This window comes from Uloborus diversus, chromosome 9 (assembly GCF_026930045.1).
Source record: "Uloborus diversus isolate 005 chromosome 9, Udiv.v.3.1, whole genome shotgun sequence".
NCBI lineage: Eukaryota > Metazoa > Arthropoda > Arachnida > Araneae > Uloboridae > Uloborus > Uloborus diversus.
In genome coordinates this window covers 121,270,808-121,293,469 of record NC_072739.1, presented here as the reverse complement: position 1 = coordinate 121,293,469, position 22,662 = coordinate 121,270,808, and the positions used below count along the sequence as shown (strand labels likewise).

General features: G+C 32.1%; 1 protein-coding gene across 1 annotated transcript in view; it reads right to left on the bottom strand.

Annotated features, from left to right (window-relative positions):
• LOC129230465 (protein transport protein Sec31A-like) overlaps positions 1–21,028 on the bottom strand; it is a 75,068-nt gene extending 54,040 nt beyond the window's left edge. Inside the window, exons 1-6 of the mRNA XM_054864866.1 lie at positions 20,907–21,028; positions 19,535–19,662; positions 9,391–9,480; positions 7,816–8,011; positions 1,661–1,756; positions 74–211 (exon numbers count right to left, since the gene is read on the bottom strand). Of these exons, the coding sequence (XP_054720841.1) occupies positions 74–211; positions 1,661–1,756; positions 7,816–8,011; positions 9,391–9,480; positions 19,535–19,647 (633 nt within the window). The 5' untranslated portion in view covers positions 19,648–19,662; positions 20,907–21,028. The remainder of the gene's footprint in view (positions 1–73; positions 212–1,660; positions 1,757–7,815; positions 8,012–9,390; positions 9,481–19,534; positions 19,663–20,906) is intronic.
• Positions 21,029–22,662: the final 1,634 nt, after the last annotated feature.

The following is a 22,662-nucleotide window of genomic DNA, read 5'->3' as shown; positions in this document are numbered from 1 at the left end:
AAAAAAAAATTAATGAAATGATAATATGAGAAAGAGAAAACTTGTAAGTATTAAGTGAAAAAAAGCAACTAACCCTAAATGAAGAATCTGATACTTTAATTATTGGTTCATTCTTTCTTAAATCCCAAACAACACAGCGAGCGGGAAATGTGGAGGCAAGAATATGCTGTACTTGACAATTCCATGCAACACATGTTACATCTTCTGGAGGCTGTAAAATAATGCATTAATAGAAAAAAAGTCCATTAGCACAACTAAAAACCCTGTATATTTAATTGTCAAACAGATAGGCTAAGAGCAACTAAATAAACTTGAGATAAGGGGCCTAAAATTTAATATCTCAGTAAGACAAAGATTAAAAAAAAACACACATTATGAACCTTATGAGCAGTGTTTCATACAATGCCCCCATAATACTAAATACCTACCGCATTTGCCATAAAAAGTGAACCATCCACGGTACACTCCATGTACCCCCTAGTATGGTAATAATTTGGAAAACAGCGCTACCTGGCAGCCATCCAACAAAAGCCTATGACGATGGATCCAAACAATTCAAATTAAATTGTTAGTTGGTAAACTTCTAAATTTAAATTTAAAAATTAACTAATTGTTAATATTTCTCCGCTATTAAAATCTAATATCTACAATAGATTGTAGTGACCTCTGAACAATTTTGAGTTCGTCTTGTTCTATGTTTAAAAGCAAGAAACACATTTAGTATTTGTGGTCATTGGTTTCAGAACTACAAGGAACAGCTGCTTTAGTGGGAAAAAATAAGAGCTTCATTTCTATGAAGTAATAAGAGTTTCTTGGAAGCCCTAATGTACATGTGTGTAACCTTAATCATAAATTTGCACCTTAATCAACTCAAATGCCAACAAATTTGCTATTTACGAAAAAAAAAAATTAGTCTGCTCTTAAATTCAAAAATTTCTGCTGGCAGGCTTAAAATGATCTAACTTAATACTGGAATTATTCAAATGATTGATATTTTAACAACCAATAAAGTGAACAAGTTGGCGTGGGAGCAATGCAAACTGTTACTTCTGGAGGGAATGAGACCCCTGCAACAATTTACAATAAAAGAAATTAGCTCATTGCAATAAGCGCATAATGTACTAAAGCATTATTCTACCTTGCATTTCAAAAATGTTAACTCGAAAATGTCACATTAAAATCATGACGTTTATTAATATAGTGGTATTCTTCTATCAATTTTTCACCCCTGCTAAAGTTCTGTAAAACTAACAATTATCAGGAAAAAGAAAAATAAATAAATAAAAAATAAATAAACAACACATTAAAGTGTTAGATATTACAATTCAAGACAATCAAATGTAACAATTCAGATTATGAAAGACATATGCAAACAATCAGGAGAATTTCAGCTTTATATATTTGAAAAAAAAAAAAACCTAAAGTTGTTAATTTTTCTGATGCATTCCCAGTGACCAGAATCTTAAATCTTCAAAATAATTGCAATACATCAGAATGAAATCGAATTTGCACAATTTTTCATTGTTACATAAAATCATAAAATAGCTCATTTTCAAAGTTTTTTTTTTTTTTTTTTTTGTTTCCATTAAAAAAAAATATCTTAATAAATATTTTAATAACATTCAAGAGAGAAAATTAGTTTTAAAAACTAAAACTATACCTGAGATTTTGCACCAAGAGTTACAGGTGAAACAGGATTATTCAAATCCCAGATGAATATTTCTGATTCAGTAGCACCAGATGCAAGTAAGCAATCCTAATTAACGAAAATACATGTAATATATTTTCAAACTCATAAAAACATTCAAACATGATACAGTTTTGCATGAATATAACAATACTCTTAGCACAATGGTTCTCAACCAATGGTACACTTACCTCTAAGGCTATGCAAAAATTTGTAAGGGGTACAGGAGCAGAGCAGATCCAATTCTGGTGGGGTGCCATTTGGAAGAATATGGTGCTTTGGAAATTTTTTGAATTTTACAATATTAATAGAGCCCACCTTTAACCAGAGCATTTTTTAAGGAATTTTCACTAGGTGACGACACAAGTTTAACATAAAGACTGTAACCTTCCCAATTTTTTCTCTTTACTAAACAAACGTGTGCATACATCGTCACTTTAAAGTGGTATTCCTGTAATCAGTGTACTGTTTGTTCTGAGGCAACTGTATAGAACTTCTGATTTAAGAGGAAGCAGAAATGAACCAATCGTAAGTATAATATTAACTCCGAAGTAAAGGAGGTCCAGGGTTTTTTCCCCCGGAAAATTTTCGAGGGCCAACACCAAGAAATTTTTCTAATTTAGTCTTAAAGATGCATTCCAATTATTTTTGGTAATGGTAGGGGAGAAGAGGTTTGAAGAGCTCCCCCGGAAATTGTTTGAAATTGTAGCTCTAAAAAGGCTGTTTTAGACTATTTTTGCTGATGTTTAGGGAAGGAGAGATTAAAAGGCCCATCCCAGGAAATTTTTCTAATTTATAGACTTAAAAACACATTCTAGACTATCTTTGGTATGGTTAGAAGTTAGTGATTCTGAGATCCACTCCCAAATTTGTTTTCAAAATTCAACTCTTTAAATTGCAAATGTCGGCAATCCATGCTTCATGAGTAACTTTTAGAGGACTAGCAATTTTTCAAAATTTAAGCTCCTAAAGCGTAATTCTTGAAGAATTTCAATAATGTTAGTTTTTGAAACTTTCTCAGGGTGGCCATGGCCCCCCTCACATTGTTTTCCTTATTGTTAGACTTTGTATGCAATAAGGGAAATTTTTTGCATTTTTGCTGAAAAAAAGAGATTTTAACTATTCTTAAAAAAATTTCCGGGGGAGGGGCGGGGGCATGGCCCCCTGGATCCGCCCATGAAAGGGCATGCAGTTAACAAGGTTGTAACTAATTATTTTCTGGGACTTAATTATCCAATCAAATCCTCATTTAACTCTCTGGCGGTTTGACATACGAGCGGAATTTCACCTGGAAAAGGTCACCTTGGGAACATGGCTATCTGCTCGAAATGGTCAATACTTTTTATCTTGAAATTCCCTCCCCCTTTCGGAAGGAGATAAAAAGCACTTAATCCCTTTTGTCCAGGACGTGCTGTCAAAGCTCAACCCCTTTCTTTTCAACGCGTGTCGCAGGGAAGAGTGGAACTCCTCCAGACTGCCAAGGTCCGTCCCGCCCATTTCTGCCCTCAACACGTGTAGCAAACGAGTTGAATTCCTTTCAGCCAGTCGTGTTTTACTAATCACAACTTTCTGTAATATTTATGAAGTAATAATCTAGATTTTAAATCTCTGGAATTGCTATCTCCTACTACTGCTCTAAATTACTATTCACATATTTTATTATTGAATTTAACTACTCATATTCAACATTTATAAAACAATATTTGGAACAAGTTATTTCAATATGAAATAGCTAAATGCATTTAGTTATGATTGTAATGTTTTGCATAACCTGAAATCATACGTAATAATAAAGAGCAATAAAGGAATTCCCTCCCCCCTTCCGCGCAACAGCAATTCGTTGTTTTTCTTTTAACACTGGGGGAAAAAAGCACTGCAAATTTATACATCTATGCATACTTTTTACATACTATGTTTGTATATGTATATTTTTTTCTTTATTTGTGCATTTTTATGTTTCGAATCTCGCCATATTTGAGACTAAGTGATCGTAATAGCGGTATACCTAGACTTGCCTTATTTCCGAAATGTTCAACCAGGACCCCCCCCCCCCACCCACCGTGGGTATTACAAAAGGTACACACCCCGGCTGGTTCTCAGAGTGTTTTAGAAGGTAGTTTATTCTCAATGCTATGGATAAATGATTACTAATTATCAGCCTAAACCAGGAATAATAAATGATACATGACGCAAGCAGATACATTTAAACAATTTATTTTGTAAACGTTAATCTTTTGATGTTACTTCAGCAAGAAATGAGGAATTGAATTTTGAACAATATTTACTTGTTTATTGCATTGGCTAGGACTTTTTTAGAAAGTCTTTTTTGTTTTAAATCTTTTTGTAAAATTCCTTACAAGCAAATCGGATAGCAATTTTATAGCTCATAAATTACAAATCTGTACCTCAGAGCTAAACTAACGTGATTCACATACGCTACTTTACAGGAGAGAAAAAAAAAATGTCATGTGAGTGCAATTTTCGAAAATATGTAAAATATCCGATATTTTCAATCAACGCAAACTAATGTCTTCAAAATAGTAAATGCATCCTCAAATCACTCTTTATTTATTATTATAATGTGCAGACTTAAAATTAAGGTTTCTTTAATTATTCATATCTAATATTCCATTTTACATTTTAGTCAATTTTAATAGAGTTAATATAGCGTTAGCTGTTCTACTCATTTGTCTTCTGTTAGCTACTTTTACACAGTTATATGATTCAGAAAAAAACAATATGCAACAGTCAGGGGCACAGTCATAAGACATTTTCTTTTGTTCCAACCAATGGTTAACATTTAATTAGGTACTTTTAATATGCATTAAAATTGTTACATTACTAATAATTTTATGAATAAAAAAAATACATTATTTTGTTATATTAATGTGTAATAATACATCATAAAACTATAGTGCATAACTTTTTAGGTATTTTTAATAATAAATGAGCTATATTACTATGATTAATATAATTTTTATACTGAAAATACCGTAGTTGGAAAAATAAATATCGAAAATATCAAAATATCATGATATTTTCAGAACAAATATCGGATATATATATCGGCGAACCCTAGCAGTAATAAACAGAAAATTCAAATTTTTGGACTTACGTCAGTCTGGCTACGAGGTACAGAAATGAAAAATTTATTATTTTAAATAATCCTTCACGGTTAATTATTTTTATATTTTTTTGGTCATCTGTAATGAAACTTATATTTTACCGACACGTGAAGTAAACTGGCCGGGACACTGGATTTTTGAATGAAAATCGGGACTGTCTAGGATCTCGTTTGAAAATCGGAAAACAAATACTAAATCCAACATTCACTGAATTATGGCGTATTTAACAAAGCTATTATTAAAAAAACACTGACAATCACATGGGATCTAGTATGGGGGGCCTCGATGAGAGGCTCAGAAGGACAGTGTAACCTCCCCAAAAAATTCTCATTTGAAAAATGTGGAAACACTATTGCAACATTGAGATTCTTCTTTCAAATTTTAAAAATTGTTTTTAATGATGCATAATGTTGCTTCTCATTAGATGTTATGTAAGTATGATATAATGTGCATGCTCATGTTTATCATTTGGAAAAAGTAGAACTTCATTCGAAAATTTGAGAATCCACCTCTTCCGCCCCCCTCTCATTTTATTTCGGAGTGCCCCTGCTAGTAGTTAAGACCTAAGTGACCGAACTAGGTATCAAATCAAAGTTATGAAAACACAATTAAAGCAAAAAATAGTAAACAACGAAATACTTTTAAATTATAGTGGTAAAAAAAAGTCGCAGCAAAAAAGTTGTTAAAAAAATTTTACGAATTTTCATCCCCGTAAAAGGTTTATTAATTAGTATGAAGCATGAATTATGATAATTTTTCTATAAAAATCAAGGTTTTATAATTATTTTTGCTTAAGTTGTTCCAAGGAATTGAAAGATCATATGACTTGTATCAAGCAATCGCACAGATTAAATAGTGATTTGAGATAAATATCAGGCTTTGGGCAAATTGAGATCAATGAAAATTCTGGATTTGTTGCTTAATAAAGTACAAATAGTTAAGCTCTGCTGAAGTTTTATTTTAATTATAAAACGGTTTAAACCTTTATTTATTTTTCTCTATTTATTATTATTCCTTTTTTTACATAAAAGAATAGTTATAAATTCTCACTTAACCATTTCCCCATTTCCATCTTCCTACAAAATACTGTAGATCTTAAGCAACTCCATAGAAATTTCCTTTACTAAGAGTCAGGTCCCATTCTTCTGAATTTCTTCCCCCTCTCAATGAAAAAAATTCCGAGGCTCTTTATTTTTTATTGAAAAGAAAAAGCTACAAACGATTCAATTTTTGATTTTTTTTTTTTTTGAAAACTATTCATTTTCATATACTTTTCCATTTTTAATAACAATAAAAAAATATTATTAATGTTCTTTGCTAACAACTGAAGTTTTTTTTTTTTGGTATAAATGTTAACACAATAGCTGCCTGGTGTTGTGCAAAATTTTTGCTCTTACTATATATTGTTTATTTAGTTTTTTTTTACTTATACAGAATTGAAATTGTACGCTAAGAGATAAATGTTTGTTTTTCTTTGTGATTAAAATAATTATAAGCTGAAGTATTAGAGAGAATCGGTGAATTTAAAATGTTTCTGATATTAATGATTGAAATTTGCGACCAAAACCCAAGGCCAATCAGTTAGAGTAAATAAATTTGAAAAAATATCCCTTTTTCTTATATTTTTTATAATGTGTTTTGAGTACAACATCTGCCTAAATGTGCGTAAAACGCGACGTAAGTGCACATAAAAGTTCAAAATTGATCTTTTACGTGTATTCTTTGGTTTTTTTTATGGCATTGTGATTTTATAACAGTTAAAGTTCCTAAATTATATGTTAGTAGCGAAAAAAGCCGTAGCTATAAATTTATTTCCAAAAGGATACTTAGTTTGTTTTCGTTCAATTTGAAATCTCACGGCTTTTATTTATTAATTTATTTATTTGAAATGTAATTGAATGTCATTGTCGTCGATTAAATTATGTTGCATCCATTTACAGCACGATCATTAATTAAATGTAAATTTTAAGCGTAGAAGAAAGAGAAGTGGATATTTCATTCTTGGAATCAAGTTTTGCTTTTAGCAGATGCTTACAATAAATAGCAAGGAGGTGGTTTGCTTAGAAATCTTTGCGTTGATAAGAAGGATGCACTGAACCTTGAAACCCCAACCTGATGAAAGGGTATTGTTTGCATGTGTGAATACAGAAGGTGGGCCCCTGCGCTCCGGGGTGCCGCTCTCAGGAGAGGGGAAAGGAAACGCAGGATTCTACGCCTTGGACCGTTTGACAACGAAAATTTAGTGTCAGAAAAATACGTGTAAAACGCTAGCGACGTGATCTTGCTACGGCGTGATAAGACGTGCAAAACCGCCGGTAAGTTAAATAAAACATCCTGTTTTTAATCTATCTATTCAGTTACAGTTGAACTAACACATTTTAAGAAAATTAAAGTGATTTTGTTGAGAGAATGCAAAGTCAATGATGCACAAAAAGGGGTAGGGTACATGGGTTTAAAAAGGTTAAGAACCCTTGCTTTAGCATGCTACTATAACACATTGAAAATATCAAGTATATTCAGAGAAATTCATCAAAAAACACACACACTCACACTAAGTCAATGGTTTTATTTTTCTTTGAGTGATTTGACTTATTACTAAGATATCTAATCCCAGAAACAATCACTAAAGTTATTTAAAACATTTTACAGTACACTTTTATACAATACATCATATGGGAGCAACATAATTTTTAAACACTTCTTTTAGAATGGAAAATGAGCTAAATTTTGTTTGAATGAACTCTTTGTCACTTAAAAGGATTTTCTTTTTCAATCCATTCATGTATTACTTTGCTCATCTATTCTCCTTGTTTATATAAATTACGACATACCCCTGCTTTTGTTGGTTATAATTAGCCAAATGTCAACCACCATTTTTAAAAAGTTAGTTGTAAATGCATATACAATTATTTCCAGATTTATATGTGCTAGATTTGAAAATATCACAATTTCAAAAGTTTCTAGCCACGCACAAACAGAAATGGTAACACTTATTTCAGTTACCTGAAATTTATTGAAATCCAATGAATGAACAGGACCAGTATGCTTTGTGGTATGATGAAGAATAGCCGAGTCCCCTTGTATGAGTTTTGCAGCATCATAAATCATAATGTTACCACCATCAGCACCACCTACAATTACTCCACTGCTCACATCAGATGTTTTCATTCCCTCACATCCCCACACAATTTTATGAAACCTGTTAAGATACAAAAATAGATCATGTTAAGGTTACAAAACAAGTTTTCTAGAAAATGTTAATTAATAGTTATGGCAGAACCAAGAGTCTTTTGCAAAGGATTAAGAGTAGAACCAAGCATAAAAAAATAGTATAATAGATTAGGATCAGAACTAGGGAGAAAAAATGGGATTTCCCACCCAGCCCAAAACTTTAAGTGGGATTTTTTAGAGCTAAAGTGGTTTCTTTTTTTGAATTTATTATTTTTTAACTTCCATTTAGTTATTTATTTATTTTGAGCAGTTTAGTTTCTTGTTTTAGCTTTTTAGAGAAATTTGAACAAAATACATGCATTATATAGAGAACAAAATTTTTTATTGAGCAAAATGCTCACAACAGAAATAAGTTTGAGGGTAGCAAGTTACTGCAATTAACATTAAACATTTTTTAAATGTCTTTCACACTGGCAGTATTCTTCTTCTAATCAATCATTTACTAAATAGTGTGCTTATCATGTATTGTCAACTGCCCTCAACTTTAAGATACTACATCAATGTTTAAAAAAAATTCCGAAAATGATGCAAAGAGTGTGTTTTGGTTCAGCTTTGGCATTAAAAAGGTTTAAAAATACATTTTGTTTGGTACAACTAACAGCAAGAGATAATCTCAAAGTTCCTAATGTGTTCAAACATTCAGTAAAGCAAAAGAATAACGCTATTCTTCACCTTTCTTTCATTTCTTTGTGGCTAAATTCCTAGATTCTTCCATTCATTGAGAATGATAACATGCAGTTGAAATTTCTGTACCTCAGAGCCAGACTGACATAAGTCTAAAAATTACGAACTTCGGTTTATTAGTGCATTATATGTAGAAGCCTATCCCGCATCAAGCCATGTGAACGTTATTCTTAAAAAAGAATCCTTTTCAATTTTTTACCAGGGATAAAAGAGTGCTTACCCATCCTTTGCATGGGCCAGAAAAAATTTTTCCCCTCTTTTCCATAAAATGATCATAATATGACTTAGGTCCTTCTGGCTTTCAGGTACGGAATTGTGAGTCATTCCATATTTATGCCTGCTGTCTTCATAAAATACATTTGATATAAACAAATTTGAGATGAGAAACTTTACAATCATTTTAGCATATATCTGATAATGGTGAACAGCGGGAACAGTATGCAAAGGAACTTTTTTTTTTTTTTTTTTTGAGTGAGATTTTAGAAAAAGTTTCAGGAATCTCGCAATCCCGCTTTTAGCCCGTACCCTGTAAAAGCCAAAACCTTTCTTCCAATACTAATGCAGAAAGCAATGAATATCCATAGATTCATTACATAACAAAGTTTTCTTTAAAAAAAATAAATAAATAAAATTTTATATTTTTATTTCAAAATATATATATACCTGGAATCAGAAACAACACTTCCTTTCATTGACATATCAAGTCCAGGCTCTGTAAGGTTTAGACCATAAATTTCTAAAGCAGCCGTTGTGCTAAAAAGTGACAAATGTTTCAATTAGTAATAGCAAAATGTTTCACAGAAAAATATTTAAATGTTTATTATTGTGCTGTTTTGATGATAACAGTGATATGATTAGAAAAAAAATCTTGAACAGATAATATTGTAAGATTTTTTTTTTTTTTTTTTTTTGCTATGCTATTAGTCTTCGGAAAAAGCAGTTCTAATTCTGATTTCCATATAGTTAAAATAATAGTTAAAAAGCTAAATAACAGATTCTAGCAATTTCTGCATTCTAACTTAAAAAATATTTTAGCATCAACAGCTGATTTATTGATAATAACTTCTAAGTTTTGAATAATATTTTTAAAAATTAATACATTTTGTGACACCATTAAAGTAAATAACACTTCTCAGATTTAAACAACATTTTTTTTTAGTTTTATGCAGTGAAAAATGTAATGTAATGTCAAAAATATCAATTTTAATGATAAAGGGAACATTTCTGAAGACATATTACACAAAACAGATTTAACCCTTAAAGCGGCCGTGACGTAAAATTCCTTCACCCAGCGATGTATTGAAGAGCAGCCGTGTCAGAAAATTTCGCCATGAAAATTCTGCTTCGAGAACGGCTGCGGCGTAAAATTCTGCCACCTGAAAGCTACTCTAAAAACGGCCGGGACGTAAAATTCTGACTGTGCTTTCCCCTGTTCCAAATTTCGTGAGGGACAGCCGCTGACCAAGGGGGTGTTTCTCTTTCTATTCACTGAAGGGGTGTTGAGAGCTGACACTGCGGGGTGCTGACTCTCTTTTTCAGTCAGTGATATTAGAAATTGACGGACAATAGTTTTGTGTTCACAAATGTTTCATTTAACTGTTTTTATTACCACAATTATTTTTTTTATTGTTACTTTATACATAGTTTCGAAGTTTGCTATTATTTTATAAAATTATTGTTTTAGTTGTTTAACGTACCATCGTCGAACATATCTGGATCAAAAGGGGGCTGAAATGGTTCGGGAGGGGGAGGGGCTGATCTTCATTTCCCCCTTTTTAGTTTAGCATGTGCAGCAGATTGCGGCGAACTATGAATATGTTTCTCTAAAACTATGTAAGTTAATTAATGAACTAAAATATGTTTTTTTTTCACTGGAATTTTTATACAAAAGTACACCATCTTTAAGCATTGAATTTCTTCGTTACATTTCGTTTCATTCAAACTGAAAGAAAGCTGATTGCTGTCGAAATAGCTAAAACGTTTCGCATAGTACAATGACGATCGTTACTGTTGAAATTTCCAAATGGGCCTAATCTTTTATTTAACGATTCTGGTAAATAAACAGAAACTTATTTTAAAATATTTTATAATTTAAAATGGTAAAAATATTTTCTGTAAAATATTCCTGCTGCAAAATTGTTGCTGATGTTTTTATCATTTTACAGTTCTTTTAATATGTAACGGATTAATTTCCCCATGTTATTTAGAAAAGAATAAATACTTTGAAAATTGATTTGTGTTCTGGACCGCTGGTCTTTGAGACCAGAACCTGGGTCAGCCACTACATTTTCTGAAACAATTTTGCCGAGTTGTCAGTTTAGTTGGGGGGGGGGGGGACTGATGTTCAGGCCCAGTTCTAATTTTCATCATACTCAGACCCCTTGGTGTTATCTATGAATAAAAGCGATAGTTGGGGCAACGACTAGTAAAATCTTTCTGCATAAAAAAAAATGCTATAACAAGGCGTACATAACGGTAACTTTGATTCACAAAGTTTTTTTTACTCATATTACCGATCACGGATTATTATTAAGTTTGTATATATCTAAACTTTTCCCAGACTTTCAGTTAAATATTAAAGTCAAATATTTTGTTAAATTTAACCTCGTCTCATTACAAAAATATGGATATATGTGACTAAATTCAAGAACAGAAATATAGTTGAATCTCCATAGTTCAAGATGAATGGGACTGGGCCTACCTCGAAATATCTAAAACACGAATTATTAAAGTCAGAACGTCATTACCTATATTAATATCTTCATTATCTATATAAAAAATCTATAAAGATTTTTTTAATATCCATGTGAACAATTATAATTTTTTTTTTTTTTGCATGAAAAATGTATTAAAATATTCTAACATTTAATATTACTGATAATAGATTACATTATTTAAATAAAAATCCAGGGCTCCATGAAAAAAGTAAACATTAATAAGGGTTCCATCTCTACTCATCAAAAAAAAAAAAAAAAAATCAAGCAGTGTATCATCTCAACTCTCAGTTCATAGTTAGAATTGTTGAATGTTTTGTGTTTCGTCTGACTGTTTAAAACTTTTCTCAAGTCAAATCTTAAAGTAACGTTTTTTCCCCAAGATTGGCTAATAATAACTAGATTTGGTTGATTATTTTCCATTTAAACGGAATTTTAGTGCAATTAATGGTTTTTTTTTAAAATTATTTGTGCTGATTGGATTTTTTAATCATTATCCAATCTAACAGCAGAAACCTCGCCAAAATTTATGCAGAAAGATTTCAGTAGCGGATGCATTTGGCAGTTTTTTCAACTGTCGAGGTTTTTGAAGTCAAAGACTACGTAATAATGTTTGTCAGCTTTCACCATGTAAACAAAATATCGTCAATCAAAGAATCTTTAAAAACTTTTTTTACTGTAAAATAATCCAGCAACTAAATTAGGCAAATCCATAAACAGCACAAAAACTTCCATTAATGTGACTTTGTACACAAATTCAAACCATCGCCAAATTTTACTACTTATTTTGGAAACATTTCGGATGAAATTGTTTAGCGCCATTTTATGGTGACCAAAAGTATCTTAGCATATGGCGACAATATCTCTTTAACAAAAATTAGTAACATACCGTTTTACAAAGTAAGGAGGGGAAGCATTGTCCAAGGTATCCCAAAACGATTCCTGAAAATTCGGTAACATTTTAAATCGCACCAAGAACCCACAATAATAGAAATTTTCCAAAAAAACTTAAGCAAGTTTAAGGGGATCACAGGCGCGCGGCTACATTTTCTTAAACAGTTCGTTCTTCAATAGAGGTAAGACCCCATGTAAAAAAAAATAAGTATTAACTGATAAATCTTTTTAAACTTGTGAAGTTTAACTTCATATTTCGGAAATTCTTCAAATTTGTATACGCTTAAATTTTGTGTTTTCGTTTCTAAATGAGTACTATTTTGCTCTTTTTACTTACTGCTACTTTAGTTTTATGAGTAAGGAAGAAGCTAGATTTTAAATCACGTCAAAAAGGTGTGTTTTAAGTTCTTTCACCTAAAACAGAAAACAAATGCAAGTAACGATTGTTTCTCATAATTATTGCTAACCCAGGCAACGCCGGGTATTTTTGCTAGTATTAGATATAGAAGAAAGTAATAAAATGTGGTCACAAGTTATGTTTTCTGGCATGGGATTTGGTTCAACTCTGTTATAATGCACCTTTATGTCACTTAATTTTTTTTGTAAAGTGTTGAATTTGATTTAAACGTTTTACTATGTTATTCGTCGAGCATTGCAGTATAACATGTGAAATGTACGTAATTTCAATTCGTTGGGAAGGTGGAATAAACTTTATTGAATTCTACTGGATCACTTTTGTAAATATTACTAGTAGCACAAATAAGTTTTGCATCAATGTGAATAGAATTTTCGAAAAATTTCCCCAAACTAAAAGTGAGGGCCTTGAAATGAGACCGAGTTTTCCCTAATTTTAAAGGCTAATCTAGTCCTGACTACAGGAAATAAAAAGGCACGAAACATTTTAATCAAACACGAAACATTAACTAAAAAATCCAGTTTAAAATCATTTAAAAACATTAATAACCTGTGTGAAACCTAATAGCAATGTATAATAAAAATAATCTTAACACAGTAAAATATTTCTTGGGCTGTGCAGTCTTATTGGTTCTTTTTCTTTTGTATCCAGCGATTGGAACAAACTACGAAACTTTCAAATTTGACAGTGAGCATTGTTATGTAATTCATAAAAAAATATTTTGTATTTGACACATTACAGTACAATTTAAACTGACAAAGTACAGGTCAGAGCTGTGGAGTCGGAAGGAAAATGTTCGACTCCGACTCCTGGATTTTGAAGCGTGCAACTTCGACTCCGGCATTTTTTTTTTATTATTTATTTATTTTCAATTCTCTCCCTCCCCTCATGGGAAGGGGTTATATATTTTATCGGATCTTTTAGATCCGCCGCGCCAACATTTATTTGAATTTACCGAACACCCTCAGAAGTTTCCTCTCAAGCTACGGGCACCGGCTTGCTCAAGGAATACATTCCTTTTACTAGTTATTATTTTTATTTGAAAGGGATTACTTTAGGCAACAAATCCGTTTGATGACAGTTGCTATTAGTTAAAGAGAGTACAAAAACAAGCAAACTAGGGGATGGCATAAATAGCTATTACAGAAAGTTTGATAAACAATCAAGTCTGCTGGTTGCCAAAGACAGTTATTTTGTTATTAGTAGGCCTTTATACTTGTAATCGAACTAATTGGTGGTAAGTTATTTAAAAAATGCAAGGAAAGTTGGTAAATATTATTGAAAAAAGAAGCCCGGAGTCAGAGTAGATCTGTTTCGAATGACTCCGACTCCGAATCCTTTACCCCAAAATAAGCCCGACTCGGACTCCACAGCCCTGGTATATGTCACAAACGCTTCAATGTAATTCCTTGAAATATGATGATTGTCCTCTCTTTTTTTTAAAATCTTGTTCGTATGTGCCCCAGGCTTGACGATATTCGGCCACAATCGGAGCACATTTGAACAATTGAAACCTTTTCTTTTTTTTTCAAAAACCATAAAGTGAATATATTTTCTTTCAAAATCTCATCAAGATCATGACTCAAAAAAAAAACTATCATTAGAACACTTTTGCCCTGAGAAATTCATAACGTTCTTTGAAAAAAAAAAAGAAAAAAGAAACGAGGAAAAAAAATTCCCCATAGGTCCCTCTTTCACCTATGCTCATATGATATTGATTTTCAGTAAGACTGAACTAAACAATTGCTAAGCAAACAATTGAATAGGAATAAACATTTGTAGCGTAGTACTGAACAAAATTAAATTTTGCTTGCACTTAAACATAAACTATGACTTTTTGAAAAGGAATTTTAATATGTAATTTCCAAAGCAAAAGTTGAATGGCTTATTGCGAAATTAATATTCCTGAAGTGCGAAGAAAAATTTAGTTCTTACTGCTACAAAATGCTGCAGGCAGCTCGAAATTGAGAACATTCCTTGTTCAGCAAACCACAACAAAACGGAAAAATCCAGATAACGTGTATTTGAATAGCTGAAAGGATTCAAATCTGTAAGGAACAGGGACGAGACCAGTGCAGTGAGCTGTCAATTTGGGTTCCACCTTGATATGAGAAAGAAGGGGGGGTTGACAACAGGATAGCTGCCATTTTCGGAGTACGTGCGTGTGGATGCGATGTGTCCAAATAGAGCAAATTCTTTACAGTGGGTCAGACATTTTTGACTAGTTTAGTGGGAGAGGGGCGTTCCACTACGTGGGCTAATTCTCCAAATTTCTAAATCACTAGACAAAAAGAAATTTTCTCTGGTTTGCTTGAAACCGTTTTATCAGTTGCATAACAAATGCTACATTTTGCAATTTAAAACAAAAAAACTTTTATTTAAAAAAAAGATTGAGGGAAGATGGGGAAAAGAAAAGAAATTAGGGCTCTCCTCTGATATGCCCCCCTCTTGGCGAGATTTTAATTTTTCGCTCGATACGAAAATCGCCAATAAGGCGATAACTTGGCAACCCTGGTTTTGCAACTTGAACGCTGGAAAGTAGTTTCTCGCAGTCTGTCTTTTTGCACGTGTCTGTGTGGTAGGAGGTTGGTGCTCATATGTTCCGCTCTTAGGGAGATTTTAAGTTGAATACTCTAAAATAAAGTTTCAATTCAAACTTTATTTTAGAGTATTCTTTTTCTTGTTGTTTTTTAATGTTAATTTAGTTGAATTTTCTATTTTAATTATGAGTTCGGTTTGTGATGTTGTCCAAATGTATCAATTGAAATTTTTGAATGAATCTTCTTTTTCTTTTTCGTCAGGTCGTCCAACGTTTGGACGTACCGGAGTCCTAAATAGATTTTTTATATTTAAACTAATTGAAAATAAAGAGGTTTTTTTAGAATTTTTAAGGGAAATTGGTTTACTTAAGAATGAAATGTTATGTTCTAGATGCAGTGGTTGGAAGTAGCGCGCTACAAGTAGCGACGCTACTGTAGTAGCTACATTTTTGAGTAGTTTGTAGTGTAGCGCACTACTTTTTTCAAAAAGTAGTGTGGTGAGTAGTTAACTACAAAAAAATAGTAGTTTGTAGCGATTTCCGGAAACTACTTTTAAATAAACTGAAAAAAAAAGGTTCAAACGAATTTGACTGGCGCAAATTTTACACAAGATATCAGCGGATGCAATAAGAAACAAGAATCATAAAAATACGAGCTGACCTCAGGCATTTCATTTTAACGCCATACATTCTATCTGTTTGACGCCATTAGTTTTTTTGCCGTCGTAATTTTCATATTTCACCAATATTCATATTGCAAAAAGCACTTATTTTCGCGAAAATGAATATGTCGGTGATTTCGCGAGTTGAAAATTTGGTGAATTTTATATGAACAGACCGAAGATTTAAAAACAAATATTTTAGCGAGGCTTAAATTTTCGACAGTATTCACCAAATAAAAAGAAGCTACTGAAAATTCTATAGAAAAGGATGAAATTGAGCTGTTCTGGAGGACTTAACAATAAATACGAGCATTACAGTGTGTGAGAGTATGATAACGGACAGTTTTCTTAATGTCTTCTGATGAGCTAATTTATCAATCTTTTTTTGTTCAATCCTCTTACGGTGTGTGTGTGTGTGTATTACTGTGTCCCCCCCCCCCAAAAAAAATCGAAAGTTGATTTTTCAAGTTGCACACTCTCTTATATTGTCCTTTTACGTCAAAAAAAAAAAATCATATAATTTGAACAACGGCAGCAAATGCCGATTATGTCTGAAAGTGTGAACCAGCACTTGTGTAATGCTAGGCCAAATTAAAATAAAATGTTTTTTTTTATAAACTCAAAATTAAAAACCATTTAGATATCCCACACGTGCCTAACATTTTTAATTTTCTTCAAAAAATTAAGTTTTTGATACATATTTTCAGAAGTGTAAGATTTTACGAAATTATCAAGCTGAAAAATATAAACAGTAAAGTAGAAAAGTAGGTAATTACAGTTAAATGGAAATTTTTGTTTTCCTGCAATTTTTAAGTCTCCCACATAGTACTCAAAGATCTGGTTTTTTTCCAGGTTGAGTTAAATTTTTCATTTAAAATATGTTATTTTTTTATTATTCGTTTGTAATTGTTGATTTGTAAATATGTTCGGCAGTAATTTTTGAACTTGATATTCAACTTAAATTTATATGCAATTTTTTAAAAGATAACTGAAATATTGGAAAAAAAAAATCAATTTTTTAAATAAAATTATAAATTTTAGATCAAGTGTGGCATATCTAAATGTTTTTTAATTTGAATAAATGTTCTTGTGGCACATATGGGGTGTTGGGTACAGGGGCAACGTTTTATCAACAGAAATTTCGAGTTTCTAAAAAAAGTTTTTTTTTTTTCCCCCGATGTGGCCTAGCATACAAGTACTGTTTTACACTTTCAGATGCAAGTCGGCACGGGTTGCCGTTGTGCAAATTATATGAAACTTTTTCTCACGATTGTTTTGACACAAGAAGAAAAATACATTAGTGTATGCGACTTGAAAGAATGACTTTCATTTTTTGAGGGACAACCAATTGTGTATGCTTTTTATTTACTTATTTTTTGAAAAGTAGCGAAGTAGCGACTACATTTCAAAAGTAGTTTGTAGTTGCTACATTTTGAAAAACGTAGTTGTAGTTGTAGTTAACTACATTTGTAACAAAGTAGTTGTAGTTGTAGTTCGCTACAAAAAAAATGTAGTTTTTCCAACCACTGTTCTAGATGTAATTCTGTTCTTTCTACAAGTAAAATAAGGTTGTTTTTTTTGGAATTTTTTTTGTCAAAACAAACATAATTTAAATACTTTTGTAAAGTAATGATAATAAAAAATGGGATAATTTCCCTAAGAGCGGAACATATGTGCACTGCCTCACGTGAGGAAGTAAAAGAAAAGTAAAAAAGGTAAGTGAACATATTTTGAATTATTGTGTTTTTAGTGTGTTTCTGGTAGTTTGTATTTTGGTCTGGTTGGCATTTTTGTAGCACAAAAATGGTGTTAATTTCACATAAAATCTGTGACTTTATTGTATACTGAACGGAGGAGATCTGTGACTTATATCCGACTGTGATGTACATTAAAAGTCGGAGGGATAACGGACCGAGCGGCAGCGAGGTCCTGGCGAGCCCGAGGTCTCATAGTACTTTCGTAATGAGACCGAGGCAGGGCCGGCGAGCCGAGGTCTCATTACGAAAGTACTATGAGACCGAGGGCTCGTATCCCGGAGAAACAACGGAAAAAAATTAATGCATTAATTTCATTAAATAATTAATGACATAATTTGAATTTTTCCTGTTGGCGCTAAAAAAGCATCGCTAAGAACGATGTATGACATATGACGTCATACATAGTTTTCTTGGCGACGCTTTTTTGGCGCCAACAGGAAAAAGTCGCCAAGAGGGGGGTATATCAGATTTGTTCCGAAATTTGCAAGGGAAAAAAACAACGGGGCCCATATGCAAAATTTTAAGGGGGGGCTCAAAAATTTCCCCCATGGTTTAGCAGAATATTTTCCCCATGGAAACCGATTTCAGTACAGATTAGAGAAAAAATTTAACATTTTTAATAATGAATTTATTAATGGCTGGAGAAGAAGTTTTTATGCATTTTTGTAAAGAAAAAAGCACTAAATGCAAGAAAGTTCTCATTTCTAAGGGGGAGGGGCTTGAGCCTCCCCTTGCCCCCCCCCCCATATGGGCGCCCTTGGAAAAAAATCAATTTTGAAATCAAAATGGAAGACTACAAACATAGAGCTTTCCTTAGCGAAATTCTAAGGACGAAAAGCAGCACACCCACTTGACACGGTTGATGTTATGAGTTTCCTGCTAACTGGCAGGATTGCTACAGAAATTGAACTGCTTTGGTTGTTAAAGAAAACTTATTCTTCATTCTCTTTAAAATTTCATTGATTGAAACATTTTAGTAGCTTAAAATCGCTGGTCAAGTTAGCAGTATTACAATAATTTTTGTCAAAAGCTTTTTTTTTTCACAAAAATTATTCTCAGTAAATTCACATATTGAGAAATTCTACAAGTGGACGTATAAGACAAGTGACAAAATTTGACAGTGAAATAAATTCTATTTTACAGAAAATTTAAGCATTTGAAGAATTAAATGTTTAAACTAATAGTTCAAAAAATTTAGTGAAATCTTATTACAACAAATACCGATACAATGAAATATCCGTTACAACGAACAAAACGTTCAGTCCCATTTTAAAACACATTAAGATATTGTATAAAAAATCATGTGTCAACGAAGCAATTTTTTTAAAAAAATTCGTTACAACGAAAGGTTTTTCTCAACCTTTGTTCGAATATTTTTCTAATGCTAGTACTTATTAGAAACGAAAATAAAAAAAGACTTTCACAAGTCTTAACATGAAAACTTCATTTGTACTTTTGAAACAGAGTCATTCAAGGTGGAAATCCGTTCATGCTGAAAGTAAGTTGATGCCTAAGAACAAAAGCTAGTGTTTAGCCATGCACAGTCGATTTCTGGGCACCAAACATTAGGCACCTTGCAAATTTGCAAGAAGATGAGCAAGTTTTCAACTTTTCTTGTGGTAAGTATAAATGATGTTCACAAATTAGAATCTTTTAATACCAAATAAAATTTTCGTTATAGCTATAACTTTGTTATAAAAAATCGAACGATACACAGTAAAACGTAAAGAGGAGTTGAAGATATTATGTTATAGCCATACACTTGCTTTATGCGGCTTTGCTAGAAATGGGAGAGATTGTAAGAATTCATAATTTAGGAAATTTACCTGAATGTGGCATCCAGTTGCTGTGCAGCTGTACCAGCAGCTAAATAAATAGGATTATGTGCAGCTGGGGACCAGGCTATGTTAGCCATTCTATCAATTTCCTTCACTTTCATTTTACTTTAAAAGTACTGAAAAGAAAAGTAAAACAATGCAGAGTACATGAATAATGCACCAATCGAAAGCTTATATTTCATACACAAGGGCTGAAATTCAAGGCAGAATGGCAGGATTTAAAATTTGTCAGATGTTTTCATACATTAAAAGTAATCTTGAAGGAAATCTACCTTCAGAAAATTTGAAAAAATTTGGCAAAAATGCTGAAAATTAATTTTTTTTTTTGGACGTAAAGCTACCAAGGGTATACAATGAATATAACGAAAAACAATAAATTTTTTAAAAGCATGAAGTGCAGATAACGTTATCAATAATTGGATTATGCCAGTTACGGATTTGTCCATATGGGGGCGTGTTGTAGCAACCTATTTTATAGAGCTCCTTGGTCTAATGTAAACATTCATGTGTAGTTTTCGATCTTTTTTCCTTATGTTTACGCCTTCCAAGAGTGTATTAAGTTAAAAGAACTTAATAAGTATGAGATTTATACTTTTCCCATGTTATTATTTGATGAAAATTAAATTTAAGCTTTGAATTGGAAAGAGGGAGCTAATTTAAAAGAGGTGGCAGGATGCAGCATCATTTCAAAAAAGCTTAGTGGAAACACACAATATATTTCTCAGGAGTTTTTTATTTGAAAGTATTTTTAGTCTTGCTTTTCATTTTCATCATACGCCATCTCAAAACAAGGGACTCTTTAGTGGTCTTGTTTTAGAAACTTTTTTTTTAAATTTATTTATTCAGCTTAATACTTCGAAAACGAATATGGTAACACTTAACACACACAAATAAAACGCAAATAAAAGTCCCTATAAGTAAACTTAATCAGTTTGTCAATGGATTCTTCTATGACAAATCTTTTTAAAAGATGAATCAAACGAGTTTGGATACTTGTTAAAAACTTAGCACATTCTAATACTCTGCAAAAGAAAAGAAAAAAAGGCAAGGCAAGATATTGATCGAATCAATACGAATGTTGTCTACTTAAATAAACAAATATATGATTTTAAAACTATCAATGTAACAAATTTTGAAACAATTGCAATTTCAAATTTCTTGATAAAAAATTAATCTTCAGCACAATACAATGTATTTTATGCGAATTAACAGCATGGTATTTTAGTATTGCAAATCCATTTAAAAACCGGCACAACATAGAGATACGTGGCTTTAAGATCTGCAATCGTACAGAAGAAAAACTTCATAGCAATTACATATTATTTTTAAATAGATTGGATTTGAATGATATATGATTTACTTTTTCATAAAATAAATAAATGATACCGGTTTGTCACACTGGACGACGTGGCTATCTTTTTTTTAAAGATCACGTCTCCAAAACTATCAACAGATGTGTTCAATTGTAAAACTTCTGTTGCCACTGCCAGGTCTAAACTGCGCTATAACCAGAGTGAAAAATAAATAAAGGCTGCACTTCCTTATTTTAAAGTAATTATTCTGTAAAGGGGGTCCCGCCACAATCCTCCAATCGGGCCCCGCATTTGCTAAGATCGGCCCTGATTCTGCCTGCAACATATCTTGCAAAAAACATGAAAGTTTCCCAATAAAACTCTGTAGCCTTCCAAAAACTAGAGTCCCTAGGGAGTCTACAACCTAGAATCTTTTTGAAGAATTCAGAAACCATCACAATGGAAATTAATCACGTTTCTGAAATAAATCAGGAACCTTCCAAAAAAAAAAAAAAAAAAAAGAAAGAAAGAAACCACACACACACACACAGCAATGTAATAGACTAGTACTTTCCTGATTTTCCTGGAAGGGTACCAAAGTATTTTAGCACAAATATAGCCAAAGTTAAGGCAGAATTGCAAGCAAATACCGAATACAGTAGACCCTCGTTTTACGCAGGTTTATTTTACGCGGTTTCGATTATACGCGGTTTAAGATTTGACACCTTCATTTTATTTTACGCGGATGAGTTTCGGTTTTACGCGGCAATGCAAACAGGTAAAATTTTCCCCTCTTTCAAAAACCAAACTCCTAAACATGGGCAGATTTATGGGGGGGGGGGGCAGAGGGGGCAATGCCCCCCCAGTTTTGGGAGAACTTTATGTAGTAACAACAAATTTTCCAAAAATTAAAATTTAAAAAAAATCATTATTTATTTGTTTTTGAATAGTTTAAAAGAGCATGGGTGGATTTATAGGGGGGACAAAGGGTGCAATGCCCCCCAGTTTTGAGAGGAGTTCATATAGTAGCAACTTATCTTCCAAAATCTTATAACAAAAAAAAAAACATGATTTTTTCGTTTTTGAATAGTTCAATGAAAATGAAGAGAATAGCAAATGTTCTTTTCTGAAGGGAGAAAAAAAAAGGAAAAAAAAACGAACATTAAATGTTAAATACAAATAGTACAGCTGTCACTGGGGTACTGAAAATTGGTCTAAATTCACTATTTTGGACTGAAAACCATTTGGGCAAGTATATGAATGAAAATATAGGCTAAACGAGCTATGCATTCAGCTGCAACACTTATAATAATTAACGTTTGGGACCCTCCCTCCCCCTCCCCAATTTGCGCTAATAGAATGATCTACTCGTTACGATTTGTTTTCTCTTTTCAGAATGCTTGTTTTCAATTTGCGTGATTTCAAAAACTAGATGTTTTGGGTTGTTACAAACGAAAGAGTTTGAAGAACCTTCTGGTATCACACGTTCAAATGAAAGTGGCTTATTTGAAATGTATGCTATTGCAAAAGAAGTACATAATTAAAAGGTTTTTGTACAGCAAAATACTATCAAATGTAACAGTTAACACAATAACGAATGTATATAACAATGAAACAAAAAACTGGGAAAATTGTCCAACCATTGAACAAACAGAACGTAAAATCACTGTAAACAATGCGTTAATTTTTTATGGGAAAAAAATAGGAATCTCAACCTCTAGCAGTTAAAAATTAAATTTCTGATTTTCCAGAATCATACATTGTAAGGAAAACGTCTGAATAAAAAAAAAAGTGAGGGAGATATATTTCCGGCACGAAAGCTTT